Source organism: Vipera ursinii (assembly GCF_947247035.1).
Source record: "Vipera ursinii genome assembly, chromosome: 1".
Taxonomy (NCBI): Eukaryota; Metazoa; Chordata; class Lepidosauria; order Squamata; family Viperidae; genus Vipera; species Vipera ursinii.
The window spans coordinates 153,288,633-153,313,277 of record NC_139512.1 but is presented as its reverse complement, the minus strand read 5'-3'; the positions used below and the strand labels follow the sequence as shown (position 1 = coordinate 153,313,277).

At 38.5% G+C, this 24,645-nt stretch overlaps 1 protein-coding gene across 1 annotated transcript in view; it reads right to left on the bottom strand.

Annotated features, from left to right (window-relative positions):
• The window catches only part of LOC310642007 (sodium channel protein type 2 subunit alpha-like), a gene marked incomplete at both ends in the record, with an annotated part of 63,679 nt that overhangs the window by 24,586 nt on the left and 14,448 nt on the right, over nt 1-24,645 (bottom strand). Inside the window, 8 exon segments of the mRNA XM_083365384.1 lie at nt 7,594-8,073; nt 9,538-9,894; nt 10,289-10,462; nt 12,045-12,283; nt 13,856-13,988; nt 18,779-19,126; nt 20,558-20,851; nt 22,801-23,007. Coding sequence (XP_083221510.1) covers nt 7,594-8,073; nt 9,538-9,894; nt 10,289-10,462; nt 12,045-12,283; nt 13,856-13,988; nt 18,779-19,126; nt 20,558-20,851; nt 22,801-23,007 — 2,232 coding nt within the window.

The following is a 24,645-nucleotide window of genomic DNA, read 5'->3' as shown; positions in this document are numbered from 1 at the left end:
CTTTCAGAGGGCTGATTAGTAATACTTATTAGAAGGAAAGTTGAAATTACAACGTCAGAATTTTAATAAATGTTCTACTTTCAAACAAGAACCCTGTGTAGTCAGTCTTAAGAGGCAAAACTCTGGCTTGTTTTCTCGCATTTTTTCCCCCTGTGCAAAGTGAAGGAGGTTTCTCTCTTTTGTGATGGTGGGGCAATTTGCATCTTTTGATTGCATTGATTCTTATTCATGTGAGAAATTGCTTTCACAATTGCATGCATTCAGTCGCCAATTTTCAATTCCACATTCACACAATCATTCTATGACTCAGGTCTATTCATTTTATTATATACTTTCTCCAAATCAACATACATTTCAGTAATCCAATGAGCAGCAAAAATGTGTTCTATATGCTCCCTTGCCCAGCACAAAGACACAATAAATGTCCTTTACCTTCTCAGTCAAAATTCTACCTACAACTTTGTTGACAAACAGAGCAAACTAATTCTCAGTACTTTTTGCTACTATCCCCTTTAAAGAATATGAATAATGGCAGTCTCACAATTGTCAGGCATGGACACAGGTCTATGTCTTACATTACATACGTAGCAACCAGGGCTTTTTTTCCTCATAGAACGCTCAGAACTGAGTTCCGGCACCTTTTTGGGATGGAACCTTGTAGGGTAGGCAAGGCGGGTTGTATGACATGTGTGAGTTCCGGCAACTTTTTCTTTTACAAAAAAAGCACTGGTTGCAACTCATTCCTTAAGAAAATCAAATAATACTTTAACATTTACCTAATAACGCCACCTACATTTTTATCTTTTTTCAACATTTTTATAGGCATTACGACTTCCTTTTTGTCATTTTTTTCTTGAGCATTAATATTTGTGCTAGTAAAAAAATAAACAGGAGATCCCAGTATAAGCTGCCTTGAGTTTGTTGGTTTATTTCTTTAATTTATATGCCACCCATCTTGAAGTAACTGGAAAAAAAATTGTTAAAAACAAAACAAAGAAACAATCATTTTCATTCTGTTCCTAGCAGCCTCCACTTGCTCTTATTATATCTCCAGTTTCTATTTATTTTGTTGGGAAAATACTATATTATGTAATCTGCTTGATACATAGGCTGTCTTTCTGCAGTTTTCCTACTTCCACTGAAGGCAATTTCTCCCATTTCCATTTACTAAAGATCCAACTTGACACTACCTAATAATGGTTTGTCCAACAGTGACTCTAGAAAACTATGATACCAAGTCATCGAAACATAGTGACATGTGTGCTATTCATGCAAATGCCACACCTTGTGTAATTGAATGGTCCAATTACCCAATACTACTATAGATTCACACTTGCCCATTTTCATCATACAGTATATTAGGCTGATATGGCACCTTACAAAAAGCTATCAAAGCCCATTGAGCATATTCGTGTGACCTGGCAGTTTAATCTATAACAACAGAAACCTCTAAAAGACAAATTGTGAAGTCCAGACAAGATTGAAATTGTTGATGTCACCCCTTCAGGTAAATTAGGAATCCGAGGTTATGTAGAACTGTAGGACGATTTTTATTGTAACGCTATGTAACAGAATCTTGCAAATCTGAATGTGGTGCCCCCTCTTCCTTATTTTCATGAAAACTAGGGGATGTCTCATATAAGACATTTAATCAGATTACATTATTTATAAGGTGACAGCTGTTTTAGTCATAGTTCTTCTTCCTGTCCCTCAAGACCATTCCCTCTGCTCTCCACTGCTAAGACTGCCTATTCCAGTATCCACGTTCATCAGCAAATTAAATTACCCCCAATACTTAGAATTGCAAAAAGAATATATGATAGATGTAAATAATTTAAGATTATATTTAGGTTTCAGTCAAAGACTGTGGTGATTCAGGTGTTGGACTATGAATGGGGAGACCCAAATTCTAGTCCTTTCTGGTGGAAACTCACACTCTCTCAGCCCAACCTATCTGGCAGAATTGATGGGAGAAAAATAAATCTTGTATTGCACTTAGGTGTTAAGCATACACTAAAAAAGTATACTAATTATATTTTTTTTGGTGAGGAACACTCTCATTTATATGAAGACCCCAAAATACCAAGATGAAATAAATTCAGCTTCATTAAACATACTTCAGTTTGGTGAGACTTCATTAAGAATAAAAACATAGGATTGCATTGTTAAAATTCCAAAGGCTGTCCACTCCACCCTCTAATTGTGAAAATAGAGTGTCAACTTCATCCTTTATGAAACATGTGATGACTGGCACCTTACCCAAACAATTTCCTGTAGAAAATAGGCCACAGTAAAAATGTTATTCAAGTTCAGAGGCTATATAAATATTAACATATCCTTTCTCTCTGCATAATACATGCATCAGATTAAAAGATTAAATGAGTACATTCTGATATATTTTTCCTGTTGCTTTAGTTTTCAGAATTATGCGTCGTCGTATACCAATAAAAGATACAAATACACAGATACAATTAGGAAATATTCTTGTTTATATACACATCAAATTTGTTATCATGCTTTCATTCATTCAGCAAAATGACACTGCCAAAGAAACCACTTTTCAGTTTAGAAAAGCAAAGCTAATATCTGAGTTAAGCATGACTGCCAGGGAATACTTTTAGAAAGCAGTGAACCAGCCTAATTAGTTGCAGAAAGCAGCGAACCAGCCTAATTAAAACATTCTGAAAGCACCCCTTTTTATATATATAAAAAATCAACTACTGCTATGATTCCCATATTTGTATTCATATTCATCACTTCGAAAGATTTTTTTTTAAAAAATAAGCAAAATGTTAAAATGAATTCTTCATGTTATATTCTTTAATTAAAATTAGAAATTAGAGAAAGGGATTAATGGGAGAAAAGACTAAATGAGGATGAAAACAGAACGATGGGAGTTAGAAGACAGCATGTAAAAACTGTTTTACTATTGGTGTTTATCATATATCTGGGGAGAAGAATCTTAACTTACAGGAAATCATTCTTTCTTAACCCAGCTTGGTGGCAACCCTTAGCCAACTTAGAAATCTGAACAGGATCAACTCTGGATAGGAGTTGAGATGGGAATCTTCTGGGAACACGCAAACTAGACTAGGAAGTTTGGCAAAACATAAAGGCAATGTCCAGCTACTTGTATATCACACCAAGAAAAGTGCAGGATTGTCCATGTTAAGTGACTAGTTTTTCTTGCTGTCTAGATATTACATAAGTTAGTGGAGATCTTTTTTCCCCAGCATGAAGGGTGGCTAACGATTATAACACCACAAAAAAATTATTTTACCCAATATATCAAATTCTTAAAGTTTTGAGCATAAAGAAGCAAATTTGTACATGCTTTTTAGTTGCAGTATACGCTTGTTGTATTTCCAGACATGAGAAAGAAAACGGCATCCATTACTAAGGATAATGTCTCTGGAAGAGTATGCATTACTTCATATGGACTGTAAGGAACCAGATTTTCAGTGAATCTCTCTAAATGTGCTCACAATAGCCCATTAATTTTGTTTAGAACTGACAGTTTTGGGATTGGTATATAAGTCTCAGGGACAAACTGTATTTTTTAAATGCAACTTTTTTCAGTAATGTGCAGAAAAAGAAAGTGAAATGGGGGACATAGGGAGTCTTGGGCTCATGTCCAGAGAATCATTCTTGTGAACAAGAAGTTGAATGTTTACATTTGCGAATAACTTTAAAGCTTTAAAAAAAAAACCAGAGGGGACCTAATGAGGGCCATCATGAGACAGTATCATTTATGCTACAGTTCATTAAAATTTCTTTGCCCCCCCACCCCCCAAATTGTCATTTTATCACTTCCAAAGTCAGTGAAAGGAACTGTCATGATTGTGGGCTTGGTTGGCAGTGTTATCACCTTGTCAACATACTTTCATTGAAAAAAATTCAACATGGTGAGGTGGTTTCTGTTTTTTTTATAAATCACGTTGTTGAATCTCAGCAAATTGGTAATATGTGTGTTCAAATTTATTAAAATGATGATCCTCATTAAAAAAAAACCGCCAACCTCAAAAAGCATGAAGATAATCCAACAAAGTATAATTGTAAGTAGAATAAAGTTCACCCCAGTTTGATTAAATAGTGAATACATTAGTCTGTCCAGAATTAAGCTAAACCGATGCTTTCGAAGTTGAATACATTACATGCAGCTTGTAGGCATTGCTAAAATTGTATGGTAAAGAAACACAGGTGAATTAGAGTTCGAAATCCTACAAATGTTTCAGTTGCAAGTACTGCCTGACCATGCTGGGGTGTGAGTCATATGACTCAAGAGGGCAATAGCGGTGAAATTTCTATAATACTGCAATGAATGGGGAAAGGAGATGGCAGAGTAGCATGCAGGCCAGTCACTATCCATTTTAAAAAATATCTTATAGAGGTAGAACTTGCTTAAGTAACCTGTGTAATACTGGTGCTGTTCGTTGCTCTCTGACAAAAAAGCACCAGAGCTGCATTCTTGAATGATCCAGCTTGATTTTAATCCTGCGAGAAGTAAGAATGGTAGGAAATAAATTTGCATACAGTATCTTGGCGTTAAAACTCCGGATAGGTAGTTATGATTTGACTTACCAATATGATTATTTTTCTTAAAAATATATATAAAAGAAGAAAATAACTGCATATTTTTATAATAAGAATGGTCAGGTTGGCTCTGAAGCAGGTGCTGCTCAGTCTTCTTAGAATTCATCATAAGGCAAGACTAAATGGAAGTGAATTTTTAAGGCAGAAACTATACAGTATTGACGTGTTGAATTGGAATGTTTACTTGGAAGACTTGCCATTTGTTTGAAAGTCATGCACAAAGCAGGAATATTCACATATACTTTAAAGATCTAGCCTTATTCTTAGTACTATATTCAACAGAAAACATGACCTAGAGTGTCACAATCAAACTCAATAAACAAATGTTTTCTCTCAGTCTTATATCAGCCAAAATCTGGACTGCATCCAGATTTAGATGTGTGCACTGGAGTTGATGCAAATGAACTTCACTTTCTCCTTTTTCACCAAGATAACGTATCCTGTGAGATGGGGGCGGGGAAGAGACTTTATAAATCATTTAAATAAACAATATTTTTTTTAAAAAAATTAAGATCAAGAAATCAAGACAAGGATTGACTTATGTAATGACAAATTAATTATGGAAATTTTGCATAACTGGGCTTTCTAACAGCAAGCCACACATTTTATTGCCAGGGCTACATGCCAAGGCAGTTCCAAGTATTTGTATTATTAACATGGGCTACGCAAATTAGCTGTAGATGAACAGCTTACAGAAGCACAAAGAGTCAGGCATGAGTCCGAAAAGTCCATTTTGATCATTTCTTTACTTGCATGAAAAAAAAGCTTCAGAACAAAATCTAATTATTATATGTATGAAGGGATAGTTACAGGTTTTCTGACTGATGTCTCTGCAAAATTTAAGCATGAACTTAAGGGCTCATTGTATTTTCTGTGGATGAGAAATATGAAAGGTCCTATTGTGCTTTCTCGTAGGATATTAAGATCCCACTAGGCTTTTCTTTTGATAAGAAGCCTGTCACCGCAAGGGGTGCAACGCCAGTCAGGAGTAAAAAGAAGCACAATCTTTGATGAAACTCTACAACATCTCAGCAAGAGGAGTAATATCGTGAGTTGAGTGGTAGTTAGACAAGGTTTCCTTGTTCACATACAGAATTCCCACAAAAAAGGAGGACTGTAGCTTAAATCTCTCCTTTGGAAATCAAGGAGAGATTTACAATCAGTTAAGAATGGATCATTAATGTTATTAGATTTTGTTTTTGAGAGACTCTGATGGAGAGACCCAGTGGTAGTAATTAGAAAAGAATGCAGTTATTCTCATTTTCCTGATTTACAGAGGTTCTCTTAAAAAATAATAATGGGAGAAATAGTGAGAAAAGATGAGAGGATTAAAATGATGAATGGAAAGTTTCCAAATATAGTTTGGAAACAAACTAGTTATAGTTGTAATATAGTTATTGAAATATTTATGGATTCTGATAAACCGTGTATAAAAAGCCCTCACAAAATCAAATAAGCCATGTTTAGAATCAATTTAAATTTTTCATTGCACAAATGTATGAAAACAAATCTGATCAAATCTTTATTATGGTTATAGACCAGAATAAGGAAACTGGATATGGTCATTGAAAAAGTATAAAAGTACGGTTGTTAAAAAAGTATAATGTATAATAAATATAAACATCAAGACTAAAAATAAAAATTTAAATCTAAAAGAGAGATTTAAGCAATTATTCAACTCTTCCATGGAGATAAATCAGATTGGAAATTTACATTTCTCTGGATTACAGACTAAAATATTAAAATTTGAAAATGTTAGAAGTTGTTTGAAAAATTACCACAATTTTTATATTGCCTGAAATATAATACTAGATTAAAGGAAAGGAATATAAGTCTCTTTGGCTTCAAGAACTTAGCTTTTCATCTGTAATTACTAACATTTCTAAAACAGTTTGAACCACAATTTTGTTGATTTTTTTCCATCTTGATTATTTTATTTCAATTACAGCGTTCCATAATTTTGCAAGTTGCTCTGGAAAATCTTTGCCATGAAGGGTAGACTACAAGTTATATAAAATAGCTAATTAATTATCAAATTATATACCATATCATTGGTATTTCTAAAAACTGAGGTTGCTAAACTAGCCCTTTATAAACCAATCATTAAATTATAAGTGGCTTCTATGAGTACAAAATGGCTGTTTTTTTCCTAACCCAAGAAATATTTTATTTCAGTTACATCCCTTACTGCTCTGGAATGAAAGAGATTTCTATCCGTTACTTAGACAATTGAAAAATGTTTAATAAATAACCAGGTTCTAATATTAACCAGGTTCTGAATCTGGCTTTAATGAAGCAGTCTGAGATTTCTCCTCAAACTAATACTGTAAATGCAATTGAAACCACAATGGCAAGAAAAATTGGGAAAAGAAAAATGGCTTTACAGCTGGTTTGGCAGGATTTAAGACTGTGCAAAACTTCAACCTCTAATGATTTACAAAATAATACACAGAAAACAAACCAAGTAAAATAAGTGCACCCACTTTTTATGTGAATGCTAGTGTGAGTGTGTGCAGAATACTGCAATTTTCATCAAACCTAAGTCATCAATAGCTCATTTAGAAAGTATAAAATTAACATGATTGATTTACATTTAATTCTGCAAGTTAGTTTCCATCCCATTTGAGTCAATTTCTAAATGCCGAAGAACAGAATGGCTCTTGAGTTACAAAGGTCTCTGAATGGACACAGCTATAATATAAGCTAAAGAGCTGTGGAGCATCTTCTAGAAATTCTGATATCAATAACTAACATTTAATTGCAAACCTGTGTTTTTTCTGTAAGTTAGAAAAATAAAAACATTAATGACGTTAATGTTAAACTTCAGAGAGAGACCACCATATCTAGAGTGATTTTAATGTACAATCCAATGTGAGCTATATTCAAATATTTATTTAAGATATGAAAACAGTGATCTGTCAGTTAAACTTTTTAATAAGTGCAACTCATGTTTTGAAAAGACCACCACAATATATGTGTTGCATATTACATATGACTTACCTCTTTGCTTTCTTCCAGATCTGACTCACTGCTAAACTCCTCTGTATTTAAATTTTCAAAATCTGATTCTCCAACAGCAATGGGTACTGTCACAGTTACACTTGGGTTATTTATGAAAGACATATAATCACTTTCATCAATGATGTATTTTTCCACGCTGCTCCCTATGCCGCTGGTAGTCCCATTGCCATCTTTCAGATAGTTAAAATCTTTGCCAATATCTACTATCACATGATTAGAAATGCAATTGTCTTTCTTATTGTTTAGATCTTCAAGGGGCTTGATTTCATCCAAAGCCTTTTGTTTTCTCACAAACGCCTTTTGTACACATTCATGAACTTTTCTTTTTACAAAATCTATTCCTTTCTGAATCCTCGCCACTGCAATCTGGAGGTTGTTCATTTCATTATCATCATCTGTAGCAGCAAGATTGTCTGAACTGAAGGAGCTCAGGAGCAAGGCCAGAAAAAGATTCAAAACCTATTAAAAGAAAAACAGGGTCACTCAGGAGGCTAAAACATATAGGGAGCGGTTGCTGGAATTGGGAATGTCTAGTTTAACGAAGAGAAGGGTGAGGGGTGACATGATAGCAGTGTTCCAATATCTCAGGGGTTGCCACAAAGAAGAGGGAGTCAAGCTATTCTCCAGAGCACCTGAAGGCAGGACAAGAAGCAACGGATGGAAACTGATCAAAGAGAGAAGCAACCTAGAACTAAGGAGAAACTTCCTGACAGTTAGAACAATTAACCAGTGGAACAACCTGCCTCCAGAAGCTGTGAATGCTCCAACACTGGAAGTTTTTTAAGAAGAGACTGGACAGCCATTTGCCTGAAATGGTATAGGGTTTCCTGCCTGAGCAGGGGGTTGGACTAGATGACCTCCAAGGTCCCTTCCAACTTCTTCTTCTTCTTCTTCTTCTTCTTCTTCTTCTTCTTCTTCTTCTTCTTCTTCTTCTTCTTCTTCTTCTTATTATTATTATTATTATTATTATTATTATTATTATTATTATTATTATTATTATTATGTTATTAACAACAATGTCTGAATATTTTGGTGTAAGTGTTGCTTCTTCTTCATTACTCTTATATCAGACTATTTTAATGCCTATGTTCTGCTTCCTAATCTGGTATCTTTTTTGAACATAAGGAACCAACACTGAAATAGATCAGCATTCTTATTAACCCACTTCTGTGTTAGGTGATAGTCTCTAGCAGAAGATGTATTAATTTGACTGTTTAAAATTCTCTGACACTGTTACTGACTAAACATAATAATTCAGTTTTCCTAATGATGATTTACATTTTTCATCTAATATTAGCATCCTTCAGGAGCCAAAAAGATGTTTTCCACCTGTAGCATAGACATCATAGTTAATTGGATCGCTGATCTGACTTCATATAAAGCAAGGTCCCTGTGTTTCCCTATTAAAAAGGGATAATAAGCCCACGACAGTTATAATAGAAATATCCTTAAAAATACTCTCCTGCCCACCTAGCAGTTTGAAAGCATGCAAAGGCAAGTAGATTAATAGGTACCACTCTGGTGGGAAGGTAACAGTGTTTCTGCAACTTTGGCATATAGTGATGCTGGCCACATGACCACGGAAAATGTCTTTGGACAATGCTGGCACCCTTGGCCAAGAAACGGAGATGAGTACCACGCCCTCAAGTAGGACATGACTGGACAGGAAATCTTTACCTTTTACGCTGAAAAACCCCACCCTACTTTTTGAATGTGGAAATGGAAAGATTTTTCTACATATACCGTAGGGCAGGAATACATATTTTGTATTTGCATGACCTGCTGACTAGAATAGAAAAGTAAAAAAAATAATACCAAAACTGGTTTAAATTTTAAATTTATGCCAATTGTTCAATGTCAATATTTAAAGAATCCAGTTGCAATGGACTACTTGCCTTAAGTGGACATTTGCTTGATACCTACCACTAAATTGCCAATCACCATGACCATCATGAAGACAGTAAGGCACAGGGGTTGTCCAGCAACCTCCATACAATCCCACATAGTCTCTATCCATTCTCCACAAAGAACTCGAAAGACAATCAAGAAAGAATGAAAAAAATCATTCATGTGCCAGCGTGGGAGTTCACAGTCATTGGAAATCTTGCAGACACATTCCTTGTAGTTTTTGCCAAACAACTGCATTCCAACCACGGCAAAAATGAAGACAATGATAGCCAAAACCAAAGTCAAATTTCCCAAGGCACCTACTGAATTGCCAATAATCTTTATCAACATGTTTAATGTTGGCCAAGATTTTGCCAGTTTGAAAACTCGAAGCTGAAAAAAATAAAAGCATACAGGCATCAGTATCAGTGTTAATTATTTTTGATTTTAATTACTTTTCATTCATAATAAAAAGAGTTATTTTGTGCAGAAATTCTGCTCTTGACACTGGATTTAGAAATCCATGTGAAGGTTCTCCTGAGTATGTAACATCAATATATATTGGTGGCTTAAGTAATTGTGTTTGAGACTATTTTGGAAAAGATCTTATTGGTCTTGATGAATTTAAGTAAATATTGATCAAACCTGCTGTTATATTTTATATTTGACTTATTTTATTTTTGAATAACATTCAGGTATCAGAATGCAGTATGTATAGTCACAATTTGATTACTCTGAATACATAATATGATCAAAATGTTTCTTGAAACCTCCTGTGGATATTTACCAATCTGAAGGATCTTAGAACTGATAAACCTTCCACATTTGCAAGACCCAACTCCATCAAACTCAGGCTGACTATGATGCCATCAAAAATATTCCAGCCTTCTTGGAAATAATAATAAGGATCCATGGCAATTATTTTGAGAAACATTTCTGCTGTGAAGATGCCAGTAAACACCTACATACAAAAAATATCATTTGTCATCAGTCCTAAATAACAGTGACCAGTCTATTCATAAAAATGTTACTGAGAAAGATAAAGGCAAACTTTAAAAAAATACCTCCGATTCAACAGTTTGATATTTTGAGAAATGGAAATGTGTATTTTGATACGTGCATACCATTATTTTTATATGTCCTTACCACTAGGCATAAGATTCAATCTCACACACTCCCCATTCATAAGGAAGCTATCCCACAAGTTTCCCCCCCCCCAGTATTTTTCATCTTGTAGAAGACTGTTCAGGATCTACAGGTAAATCTCTGGGCATCTATGATAAATTAGCTTACATTTCTGATTGACTTTCCCATCACTAGCAATAGCAATTATTAGAAAGGTCTATTGAAAAGTAGAAAAAAATTGGGAACAAATATTTGTGCAAAGAGAATTTTTCAACTTAGTTCTGATATTCACCACAAATTCCCAGACTGAATATATATAAAGTACTCAGATTTATTATGTACTTCATTCTTTTAACTATCTGTCCATGCCATTATTTTGCTTCTGAATTCTTTGCTGGAACTTCTAGATACTGATCTCTGCCCCGCTTCTTCCCCCCCATGCCAAAGATCCCAATCATAAAGTATGTCCATTTCTTGTCTATTTTATATGGTTTTGCATCTCTAGAATTACTCACTACTTTTAAAAAAAACAACAACGGGTGATTCCTTGGATTGAATATAAGCATGCAAAGCAAGGTCTTTACAATCAAGCTCCTTCTGAACAGGTGATTGGGAGCATTTATATTTTCAAAGAAAATATAGTTTTACATATCCAAGTCACCACAAGGTATTCAGTAGTAAAAGAGTTAAAATCAAATGATGAGTTCACCTCCTTTACATTTTACCAACTGTAAAACAGGGAATAGAAAAAACAATGTCTGTCTGTCTGTTTCTGTCTGGGTGGTTTGCAATTAAAAAACAACAACACATGTTGATTCATTAGGAGGGTTCCTTTCAGCATTTTGCCTCAATGCAGGATTTCTCATGGGCAGCTAAGTATTCACTGGATCTGGTTCCTCTTATTCTGTCATGTTCCTTTCATCATTTGCCCCCCTGACTCCCCTGCAGCTGCTGCTGCTGGGAACAGCAGTGAAGAAAGAAAGCATTTGATACCAATCCCTCTAGAAACTCTCAGATTTTGTAAGCAGCAGACATCATGTCCTGCCTGCACTTCAGCTTCCCATTTAGAATTCAAAATATCACTAGCATTAAATCGTGGCATATTGATTTGAATGGGACCTAAAGAAGAACGACTTATAAACTTGATCTAAGTAAGAGAGTCCAAAAAAAAATTCAGCAATCTGTCCAATTGAGGACCCAGATTGTTGGGGGCAATTAAGCTGACTTTGTAATAATGCCGCTTGGGGTGTGTGTGAAAGCCCTAATAAGCAGGCATATACATAGAATGAAGGCTACTGCTAAGCTTGTAAGCCGCCCTGAGTCTTTGGAGAAGGGCAGGATATAAATGGAATTAAAATAAAAAAAATAAATAAAAAATAAATAAATATTGCTCTCTTATGGGACTGCCGAAGACTTACCAAGTTTCCAACGGATAGTACATTATTAAACTGTTGGGTCATTGGGTAATGTTCCATTGCCATAAACAAAGTATTTAAAACAATGCAGATGGTAATAGCGAGGTCAACAAATGGATCCATCACAATCAAATTAACAATGTGCTTTATTTTCAGCCAAGGAGCCCAGCAATCCCAGATTAAGCACATGTTAGCAAATTTGTACCAGCAGGGAGGGCACTTCTGCCTGGATTCCTCAAGTTCTAGAAAGAGTGAAAAGAAAGCCTATGTAAAGAGAAAGTTCACAAAGCTACCCAATTTATCCATTTCAACACATACGTTAAGGAAACAGCATGACGGGGATCCTAGGAATAACTGCCCTCATCTTATTTTGTACAAATGGCCAGAAAAATGTAAACAGCTATTCTTTACTAAAGATGAATTGGAAGAAAGAGGCATATTAGCAGTATTTGTCTTTTCTGTGGAGTGGGGACAAGGGATCTTCCTCTGACTCCCTCTCCGGTAGACACACAGCAATGATTTGCTTGACTATAATTTAGGGCTGGGCAAGTCTCCATAGAGATGCCCCCTAAAGTTCTGAGAAGAGAATCCATCGAAAGTGGCTGCATGACACAGCTCCAGCTGATTTTTATCAGTGCAGCAAAATGGTTGCATTACTTCTACAAAGTCCACAAGATGATTTTTTTATATATATACAGCTTCCTCCAGGACTCCTGCAATCTTCTCTGGCACTTTCAGAACGTGAAAGAAGATTCTGTAACGGAAGTACCAGAGAAGCTTCTGTATACCTCTGCTAACTATCCTGACCCCTCTTCTAGTTTTTGCAAGTGTAAAGGTAAAGGTAAAGGTTCCCCCGCAGATGTGTGCTAGTCGTTTCCGACTCTAGGGGCCGGTGCTCATCTCCGTTTCAAAGCCGAAGAGCCAGCGCTTGTCCGAGGACGTCTCCGTGGTCATGTGGCCGGCATGACTAGACGCCAAAGGCGCACGGAACACTGTTACCTTCCCACCGGAGTGGTCCCTATTTTTCTATTTGCATTTTTACGTGCTTTCGAACTGCTAGGTTGGCAGAAGCTGGGACGAGTAACAGGCGCTCACTCTGTTACGCGGCACTCAGGATTCGATCCGCCAAACTGCCAACCTTCTGATCGACAAGCTCAGCGTCCTAACCCACTGAGGATGAGGCAAAGTGGAGGAAGAGGTAAAAGATTACACTGAAGTGATGAGGCAATAGGAACCCCCTTATCAAAGTAAATTGCGTGCATCTTTGTTGAGACAAGACACATCGTCTCTGTCAAGAGACCTACTGTAGTTAAGTTTCACTTGGCATTAAGGAAATAGGGCTACACTCTGATCTGACATGCCACACAGCCAACCCATGGTTGGTTTTATGTCTGAATCTGTACCAGTTTACAGAAATGCTTGCTTTGCAAATCATATTCATGCTAACCATGCTTTGTTGTTACACTTGCATTTGAAAATTATGAAAAACTGGAGCAGGGTAAGATCTAATTAGAACCTTGTTTTAGATGAAAAAATGATTGCAGCATGAAAATCAGACGAAAGAGAGGAAACTGGAAAAAAAGAAGAAGCACTGCTCGCTCCATTTGACTGGAGCGAAGATTAGAACATTAAGAATTCTCTCCTAGAACGACGAATCTGGTGCCTTTGCCATATTTCTTTTTCAGGTTTTAATAGTACAGCCTCAGTACTGGTAATAAGGAAAAAGTTTATATTGGGAAGATGTTTATTTTTGAAATGGAAATTCAGCTTTTGCCCTCTGAATTTTAGAAGCATTGTTTAGATGGGATGCTTACCTTCCATTGTGTTGGTAAGTATGCTAGCTATACTCATTGCTCTTTGCCTTGCAGTAGGATCGGAGAGGAAATCCATTGACATGTGGTAGGAACTGGAGCGCCTTTTTCTTAGTTCTGTTTCTGTCGTGGTGCCCTGAAAATATAGGATTTATCAGTTGGAAGAATATGGTTAATTTTTTGACTTGTAAAAACAGACTATGCATGAACAGAGTACTGAAGAGAGCAACATTCAATTATTTGATGTCTTCTGCCTACAAAAAGTAAGTCAGAGAGATAATTTGGCTTGAACAATCATTTCTGTTATCAAGCTTAGTGCATCTTGGCTCAATGCTTGCTTGCAAAAGTTTCCCCAGGAGTAGTTACAGAAAATATTAACTCTCTGTAGCCATCTGTCGTCTGGATTTCTGCATCTCAAATAGTCCTAATTAAGGAAGCAATCCATTTAAAGATGCCGTAAGGCTGGGGTTTCAAACTCAATTTCATTGAGGGCCGCATTAGCATTGCAGTTGCCCTCAAGGGGCCGGGTGGGTATGGCCAGGGTGGGCATGGCCTACTGGGTGGGCGTGGCTAGAGTGTGTATGGCCTACTGGGTGGGCGTGGCCAGCTCTACGTCATTCGCATCAAGGGTGCCTATGGGGGCCTGGGCAGGAGTGGGACAGATCTGAGGGTCTCTGGCAGAAGGAGGGTCTCTGGGCCAGGGCCAAGGCAGTGGGGGCCGTTCCCTCCCTGTTTCCAGGATGGCTTCGCGGGCCACATGAAACCACTTCACAGGCCGGATGCGGCCCCCAGGCCTTGCGTTTGACATGTCTGCCGTAAGGATTTATCTAAGGACTTTAAGGGTTTAGTTAATTATATTTACATACAAATAAAAAGTTACATCAACTTTGACTTATAACGCTCAGATTTATTGTGGACTAGCCTTATAATCACCCCTTTTTCATTTCTCCATCCTGTTTGTATAGTACGAAAATGAGGAGAGGCTTTTTAAGAACAGAGAAACAAAAGTCTGGTACGAATGAAGCTCACTGGTTAGCATCATTATTCCTTCTAGCAACTCTCGCTAATGACTAAAGCTGCTAGATCTACTTTGTATAAATCTGCACAATCAGGACATGGCAGCAAAGAGTTCCTTTTCTGTGCTTTTGATGCCGTTTAGTGGCCATTTGAATTTGTGCAGCCTGGATTTTCATATTTTTTTTAAAATCGGAAGCAGTTGGAATGATATTATATGAAGAAGCAATATTGCTCTGACACTGCCCTTGAGTTAAATATTATCAACCTAATTTTCTGTCTTAGGGAACATTTTATTTATGAGAACGTTCCCATCAGAGCAATGCATCATCGTCAACAGTATTGTTCTTCTGGATTAAAAAGAAAGATGGCTACTGACTGGTATCCTTTAGGGAGAATTATTGAATGTCTTAATCTCACTTCAAGAGAATCCTAGTTCTCCTTTGTCCTTTAATGTTAATGTTTCTTTGGTTTAGTTACATGACAAACTGCTGAAACACTGTTCATGTTAACACAGTGTTCCAAGTTGTGCTTACCACCATTGAAAAAATCAAACAGGAACACTATAAAACAAAATTCTTTTATATAAACTACATTTTTTTTCAATCTCCTCAGTCCATATGTACAGTCAGATGGCCACATTATTTATTTATTTATTTTATTGCATTTATATACCGCCCTTTCCCTGAGGACTCAGGGCGGTTTACAGGGAGTTAAAAATCAACCATACAAAAGTTAAAACCCAATTTAAAAAATATTAAATCAACCCTGTACTATTAAAAACCCCAATTAAAATGAATGTCTCCTCAGCCTGGGCCCGAGAGCTCAAAGAGCCAGGTCTTCAGGCCCCGGCGGAACATTCGGAGGTCGGGAGCAGTCCTCAGCTCCACCGGCAGCTGGTTCCAGAGGGCAGGCGCCCCCACTGAGAAGGCCCTATCCCTGGGTGTCACCCGCCGGCAATCTCTTACCGGCGGGACCCTGAGCAGACCCTCCCTGTGGGAGCGCACTGGGCGAAGGGCGTTTGATGCCGGCAGCAGGTGTTCCCTCAAATACCCCGGACCCAGGCCATGTAGGGCTTTATAGGTAATAACCAGCACCTTGAATTAAGGAACTAACCAGCAGCATCTGAGTTGCCTGAAAAGTATGTCTGAATAAAATTCGCTGACTCATTTGTCAGGCTCTATTTTGCCACAGTAATATGGCTGGCGATAAATGTTGCTCTTACTGTTTTGATGAAAGGTAGATTTAAGAAAGCAAATGGTCAATTTCCCTAGCTTCCCATCCTAACAAACACTGCTTTCAAGTAGGGAAGCTATCAGCAATCATACTCCCTAAAGTGGGGTAGGGCAGCATTAAGCAGGACACTGAGCCACCAACCAAAATGCCTAATAGTTTGCAGCTACTCAGGCCTTGGCTTTGTCAGTTAGGCTATTTCTGAATGTGAATCTAGCACTCTTCTAAAAGAGCATTAAATCCTGAGTATGGGGTGAAGTTGGAAGCAGAGATTGATAACAACCTCCAGGTCAACTAGGGCTGCAAGGAAATGACAGTATTGACAAGTTAAGTCCTGTCCTTAGAGATGGCAGCACCTACAAGTGAAACTCGAAAAATTAGAATATCGTGCAAAAGTTCATTTATTTCAGTAATGCAACTTAAAAGGGGAAACTAATATATGAGATAGACTCATTACACGCAAAGCAAGATAGTCCAAGCCGTGATTTGTCATAATTGTGATGATTATGGCGTACAGCTCATGAAAACCCCAAATCCACAATCTCAGAAAATTAGAATATTGTGAAAAGGTGCAATATTCTAGGCTCAAAGTGTCCCACTCTAATCAGCTAATTAAGCCATAACACCTGCGAAGGGTTCCTGAGCCTTTAAATGGTCTCTCAGTCTGGTTCAGTAGGAATCACAATCGTGGAGAAGACTGCTGACCTGACAGTTGTGCAGAAAACCATCATTAACACCCTCCATAAGGAGGGAAAGCCTCAAAAGGTAATTGCAAAAGAAGTTGGATGTTCCCAAAATGCTGTATCAAAGCACATTAATAGAAAGTTATGTGGAAGGGAAAAGTGTGGAAGAAAAAGGTGCACAAGCAGCAGGGATGACCGCAGCCTGGAGAGGATTGTCAGGAAAAGGCCATTCAAAAGTGTTGGGGACTTTCACAAGGAGTGGACTGAGGCTGGAGTCAGTGCATCAAGAGCCACCACACACAGACGGATCCTGGACATGGGCTTCAAATGTCGTATTCCTCTTGTCAAGCCGCTCCTGAACAACAAACAACGTCAGAAGCGTCTTACCTGGGCTAAAGAAAAACAGACCTGGTCTGTTGCTCAGTGGTCCAAAGTCCTCTTTTCTGATGAGAGCAACTTTTGCATCTCATTTGGAAACCAAGGACCCAGAGTCTGGAGGAAGAATGGAGAGGCACATACTGCAAGATGCTTGAAGTCCAGTGTGAAGTTTCCACAGTTTGTGTTGATTTGGGGAGCCATATCATCTGCTGGTGTTGGTCCACTGTGCTTCATTAAGTCCAGGGTCAACGCAGCCGTCTACCAGGAGATTTTGGAGCACTTCATGCTTCCTTCCGCAGACAAGCTTTATAGGGGATGCTGACTTCATTTTCCAGCAGGACTTGGCACCTGCCCACACTGCCAAAAGCACCAAAACCTGGTTCAATGACCGTGGGATTACTGTGCTTGATTGGCCAGCAAACTCGCCTGACCTGAACCCCATAGAGAATCTATGGGGCATTGCCAAGAGAAAGATGAGAGACATGAGACCGAACAATGCAGAAGAGCTGAAGGCCGCTATTGAAGCATCCTGGTCTTCCATAACACCTCAGCAGTGCCACAGGCTGGTAGCTTCCATGCCACGCCGCATTGAGGCAGTAATTGCTGCAAAAGGGGCCCAAACCAAGTACTGAATACATATGCATGCTTATACTTTTCAGAGGTCCGATATTGTTCTATGTACACTCCGTTTTATTGATTGCATGTAATATTCTAATTTTTTGAGATTGTGGATTTGGGGTTTTCATGAGCTGTACGCCATAATCATCACAATTATGACAAATCACGGCTTCAACTATCTTGCTTTGCATGTAATGAGTCTATGTCATATATTAGTTTCCCCTTTTAAGTTGCATTACTGAAATAAATGAACTTTTGCATGATATTCTAATTTTTCGAGTTTCACCTGTAGAATAAAAGACAAGGTGGAATGAAATAGGCAAACAGTATTCCTTTTTTCCAAAATAATGACAGTAGAGGTATGGCCACACAAAACCTCACTGGCAGAAGCAGAAAATCTATAACCACCCAATGTTGACAGAACCAGCAGCACGCAGCTGGAATAACCTGGGATGATATGACTTTTTTCAAAAAACTGAAAGGAAATTCCCTTTAGGTCACCCTATGGTCAAGAATTTTTCTTTTTGCAAGATTCCTTATTATAGGAAAGCTCTGAACTTTAGGTTAACAGGATATGCTCTCCCACATTCTTCTGAAAGCCTACTTTGAGGTGCTTTTTTAAAGTTTTATTTTAATTTACAAGCTAATATAGTAGCCAAGAGAATTTCTCGTTTAACCTGCTCCGATGCCAAAGTGCATGCAGATCTGAATTTAAGTTTCAAATCAATGCTGTTTTGTCCACTGCAGAAAACTACCACCAACCCTTTTGGAATTTCTGACACCCTCCCCCACTTTTTTTGTTGTTTTGAGAGCTTGGGGGAATTTAACAGACCAAATGAATGCCTTAAGCATTGCGGGTGTATAAAGCACTCATTCCAGCCCTTAAAATTCCTGAAAGCATCTCCCTGTCAAAATTGGACCCCCAACTTTCTTCACACGCTAGGCAAAGTTTGGTACAATCCTTGAGCCGATGATAGTTGCACTTCTGATCTCTTATTACCTCAGGAAGAAGCTGCCCAGTGGGTGACATAAGAGGAGGAGGCCCGCCAACTAAGGAAACCACCCCATTGCAGTCCACGGTGCTGTGCATCTTCCCATTTGCTGGAAGGATGGGCATCACCCTGGAGGATCGGCTGGCCTGACTGATGTTACTGTTGCGGCGCTCACTGTGCCGGTGAGGAACAAAGAGGGAATCTCTCCTACTCTCGTTGTCTTCAAAAGTGCTGTGCTCGTCGTCAGCAAAGTCATTCTCTGACCCAAGATCCTTTGCTCGGCCTCTGAAGCTGAAGAGGCTCGTTTTGCTGCTGCGCCTGGGGGAAAACAGCGATCCGCGGATGCTCAGCAAAGACTGTAAGGGAACACAAGATCAGAAACATCCATGAACTGATGGAAAGGCAATGGGAAAATCAAAGATCCTTCTTAGCTATTGTGCAGTCACGATAAGATAAGGAAATGAATGAATACAGATATTTTGGGCTCTCTCAAGAGCACAGGAACAATCTCCATTATTATTTTTTAAAAAAAATATTAAATATTTATTAAATAATTTCTAAATTAGTGCCACCATTTCTCTTGGTTTTACATTCTATATATAATGAATCATAAATTAAAGGGTCCCTCCTTGAGGGAGTTGGGTGGTTTAGAAATGTGAAAAATAAATTGGCAAAATCCCGACTTATCTCCGCTTGCATCATCTTGGCATTTGCTTTATGGTGCAAACTAAAGGTTGGTGTTTTGTGGGACCAAACAAGTTTCCCCCACCACCACCTTTTAAGAAGCCACCGGCCGTTCCTGGAGCTCTCTAGCGTTCCCTGTTCCTTCTCTTTGCAACTGCTGCCCTTGCTATTCTACCCTTCTTCTAAGCAAGCAAGAAATAAGGGTAGAGGAACACAAACAAGAATGGCAGCCTCCATATATGAGTGGACTAGTCCAGGGGTAGGCAACCTCGGCTCTTTTATGACTCATGGACTTCAACTCCCAGAATTCCTGAGTCAGCTTGTCACTGCACGTTTTTTCCCCAGTTCGTGCGAAAAGTTCATTTCTAATTGTACATCTCTTTCTGCTCTGCACCTGTGTTGATAACTTATCTGGTAACCATAGTGAACGTCACGTGGTCTAGCCATGTTATGATTTAGCTTTGCTGTATGCGCAAGCGTAAAATGTTTTTCTAGTTTTTGTCTTTACTTTTCTTTTACTGTCTGATGGGATAGGATGTGGTCGGTTAGCTTTCTTTGTTTATATATATTTTTCTTTTTTAATTAAAGGTTTTGAATAGAATATGCGTCGGGTTTTGTTTTGCTTCACCCACACACATCATGCATCGTCTGGAGCACGGTCTGTCGCCCTCTGACAGGCAGAATTATGCCTTGACACAGCTGACTCAGGAATTCTGGGAGTTGAAGTCCATGAGTCATAAAAGAGCCGAGGTTGCCTACCCCTGGACTAGGCCAATATTAGAAGAAGAGACAGAAGCAAAAAGTGCCAGGAGATTGAGGCCTATTCTTCTCATTTAAGGCGTACCCCCGAAGAACTGCTTTACAATTTGCTCAGTCATTTTTCCCTTGAGGCTTGCGCAGAAATGGATATAGAACACAGAAATGAATTCTAATTCTGCACAATTACATGCCAAGATGTAACCAACTAAGACGGCACCTAAGGAGAAAAAGGGAAATGAGAAACCCAGGATTTTATTGAGGCATAACCCACAAAGCCATCCATAAAGTCCTACAACAGTGAAATGTGCTTCAGGATCTACTTGGCCCACATATATTCTCCCTACCTGGTGTGGGGAAGAAAACCTTTTTTCATAGGTTAATCTGTTCCCTTCAATAGAGAATCGAAAGCCTTTTCTGCGAATGCTGTCCTCTGATTCTGATTTGTGAAATTCATCCTCATCTTTTTCATCTCCTTCAGACTGTTCTCTCTGTTTTCTCTTCTTCCGCCTGTTCTTCCTCTCCTTAGCACTCTTGGAGCTCAGTTTTGAGGTTGCTGAAGAACTTTCTGAGAATCCACCTATCCCACCAACTTCACTAAATTCCCTTGATTCACCCGCCGCCATGGCTAAAGCTGCTGCCTGAAAGTGAAGGACATTTAAGATACATCACACCAATATACTCATTCAGAGGGTTTGTTTGTTTTGTAAAACAGATGAGTTTGATGCTCATTATAGTAAGCCTACATTTCAAGGAAAAAGGAACTTACCAAATAACATGGCATGTTTAAATGAATATGCCACATACTAGATCTCACTCAATTTATCTGAGTATGCCAGGTTCAATCTTTCTCCACCAAGGACACTCTTCTGCACCCCCGTAGATCTACGATTTAGAACGTCTCTACAGCAATCTGGAAATGCCAGCCTTTGCTTTCATCCACCACCTCTCAGTTGTGTTAAGAAGAGAGGTAGGTGTTCAGTTTACACAGTCTTTTGCTATAGTGAGAAGTACCGTATTGAGCACAAAGACCAAGGAACAAAAAGGGTTAAGGAATTGGGGAATCCCTAAAAATGCAGCCTTCCTAGGCAAACGGGTCAATAAAAAGCATGGGTGAATACAGTCCGGCTGAGGGGCTGCATGCAATTCTTTCCCCCACGTTTTCTGTGTACTCCAGCTTCCTCCATAGTTGTAGCCAAATTTCATTAAGTATGTTAAAATTAAACATGGTTTTAAGACTAGCTAAAGAGGCAGAGGATAAAGGCCTGTATGTAAGGATGGGGGAGGGGGATAGGATGTGGTTTTTACTCTGGATACGACTATTAATTTTTTTGGCTTATTGTTACCCTTCTTGACCCACTAATATGCTATCCTCAATTTTTTTAAAAAAATAACTCACAGACTGGACATTTTTCTTTTCTTGGTGGATCAGGGCAGCCTTATTAAAACCAGACATTTCAGCCAAAAGAGGGCAGAGGGGAATGCTGGGAGGGAGGAAGACTGAAATCCCCTTGCCTCTTTCATTAAAGGTAAAGGTTCCCCCGCACATGCGTGCTAGTCGTTTCCAACTCTAGGGGCCGGTGCTCATCTCCGTTTCAAAGCCGAAGAGCCAGCACTTGTCCAAGGACGTCTCTGTGGTCATGTGGCCGGCATGACTAGATGCCAAAGGCGCACGGAACGCTGTTACCTTCCCACCGTAGTGGTCCCTATTTTTCTACTTGCATTTTTATGTGCTTTCGAACTGCTAGGTTGGCAGAAGCTGGGACGAGGAACAGGTGCTCACTCTGTTATGCGGCACTCGGGATTTGACCCGCTAAACTGCCGACCATCTGATCGACAAGCTCAGCGTCCTAACCCACTGAACCACCACGTCTTTCATTAGGTAGCATCAAAAGGAAAGTACCTTGTCTGCTTCTTTTTAGGAGATAGGACTCACTGATTCTTTTTTAACAGACAGGTCAAAATGAAACAAAAATCTTATAAGGTTTTTTTAATGGTGTGTAGAAGATATATTTAATATCTCAATACCTTAATTATACTTTATTTCTGAGGGAGGGACTTTAATTCATTCTGAAACTGTAGGAAAAACGGAGCTTCATTTAGCACTATTAGATGAAATTTTGCCTCAAGATAGGAGTGCCTTTCTTTTTAAAGATGGATTGAACCGTGGCATAGTGACAAAAGGAGTAGGCAGCAGTGATATTTGGGGTCCAATGCTTCCTTTTTTTTCTTTTTTGGGAGAACAGTTTTTGAGGACAAAGAGATTTAGTTTTTACTGTATAGGTGCATTAAATCTACTGGAGGTTTAATGCATCAAGTTTTTTAGTTTCCTGTCCTCAAATGGTTTGATATTGAGGGAAGACATATGGCAATTTTCTTCCTACTCCAGTGGTCATCAGTACATATGTTTGAATATATGTATACTCATGGCCACTAGATGTTGCCATCTTGAAATGTCTTCAGTCACCCATGACCCTGGAGTCAACCAGCTGGAAGCCACAAAATTTGATATAGTAAACCATGACTTTATATGTTATCTTTTGTAATTATAGGACAAAACATAAAAGCTGTGTTCCACTCATTAAGTAACCTGAGCCTCTTCTTGCTGTTTTTTCAGCTGTTCCAGCATCTGCTGGAACTCTGCCTCTTTCTGCTCAGCTTCTTCCATGGTGGCTTGATTCTGCTCTTCATAGGCCATGGCAACAACAGCCAGGATCAAGTTGATCAGGTAGAAAGAACCCAAGAAAATCACCAGGACAAAAAAGATCATGTATGTTTTGCCAGCAGCACGTAGAGTCTATAAAAGAAAATAAAGAATAAAGAATTTTAAAACAGTCCCCCAAAATATATTAGCCTCCTTTTATCTTATAGTCTAGGGCAGGAGTAGGCAACCTTGGCTCTTTTATGACTCATGGACTTCAACTCCTAGAATTCCTGAGTCAGCTGACTCAGGAATTCTGGGAGTTGAAGTCCATGAGTCATAAAAGAGCCAAGGTTGCCTACCCCTGGTCTAGAGAATGAACATGAGACAAATGCTGTTCATAATCTTATTAGGTGAGATGGTCTGACTGTATTAGGTACATGTGTGAGTTTATGTACAAAATTAATCTAGAAATAAACCTACAACTGCTGTAATTATCATAGACAAGACTCATCTGGGCTACTGAGCTAATACAGACGGAACTCACCTCCCTTCATCACTGAGACTGAGGTACTTCCCCTATCTTAAACATAAAGAAGAGATTAAGGATAACTGGGACATTCCACTTGAGACTTTTCCAATTCTGTCCACATGCACAATAAGACAGCAGGGAAGAATGTATGGTCCTACAGGCATTGCTTAATTGGAACTCTCTTACCATCAGTAGCCAGGATGACCAATGATGGGAACAATAAAAAAATGAAGTTCAGTAATATCTGGAATGCAAGTATAGATTACCAATCTTTGCTTCACTCAGCTGTATTTCAAGATAACATCAAAAATCACTGGCTAGGGACCAAATTAGGAAGAGTGTGTTAAGAATAACACGCTTAACCTTATAACCAAAATGCTAAGCCACAGTAGTTAATGAATATTAACACTAACCAAACTTAGCATGTTACCTCAAGCAAATGCATTTGCTATTTCATCCTGCCACGGATGTTGCATAAATATAGCCCATCTGTTATTTCTGTACTTGTGCAATATTATCGTTGCTTCTAATGTACCCATTTGGCAAATTTTAATGATTACATTGAGCAGTATGGTGAGTTGGAGCACAGGCAATACACTACCAGCAAAACTTTGTTTTGTAGAGAGCAGTGGGATGCTGGTCGGTGTTCTCTATTTCACTTTCTCTTACTCACTTTTCTTCCCATTTCCTTTCGAAAAGCTATCCCTAAGATGAACATTATGGAGGTTGAAATCCAGTTCATCTGGAGGATGTTTAACTGGGCAGAGAATACTATCTTACCCCTTCAGTTTTATCTGATTTGTGAAATGAATTATTTATAGGTCCAATGCAGGAATAGATGAAATGGTTCCCCTACAGATAGTCAAGTTTACTTTGCTCTTATAAGAGCGATAGGAATTATGAGAGCTGTTAGAGCTTATGAGAACATTTGAAGTTTTCAAGTTGCTGAACCTGAAAGTAATATTTGTCTTTTGGGTGGAAAAAAAAACCAACAGTAATTATAACAATGCATTATAACATGATCCACTGAGCATATGCAAAACACTGTGCCTGGGTGTTTTATCCATAATCTACAGGACTATAGGGAAGGTTCCCACAAACCAGTAATAGCTCCTGGTATCAGGGAAGGGAATGCAGCCCATGTTTTGGGTCCATGACATTATGGCTTCATTTCCTTGGTATCTCCTGGTAAGAGAGTCCCTATCTCAGCAAACTTTATGGCTGTGGGGGTTAATAACACGAGGCAGTCTAATACAGTTCCA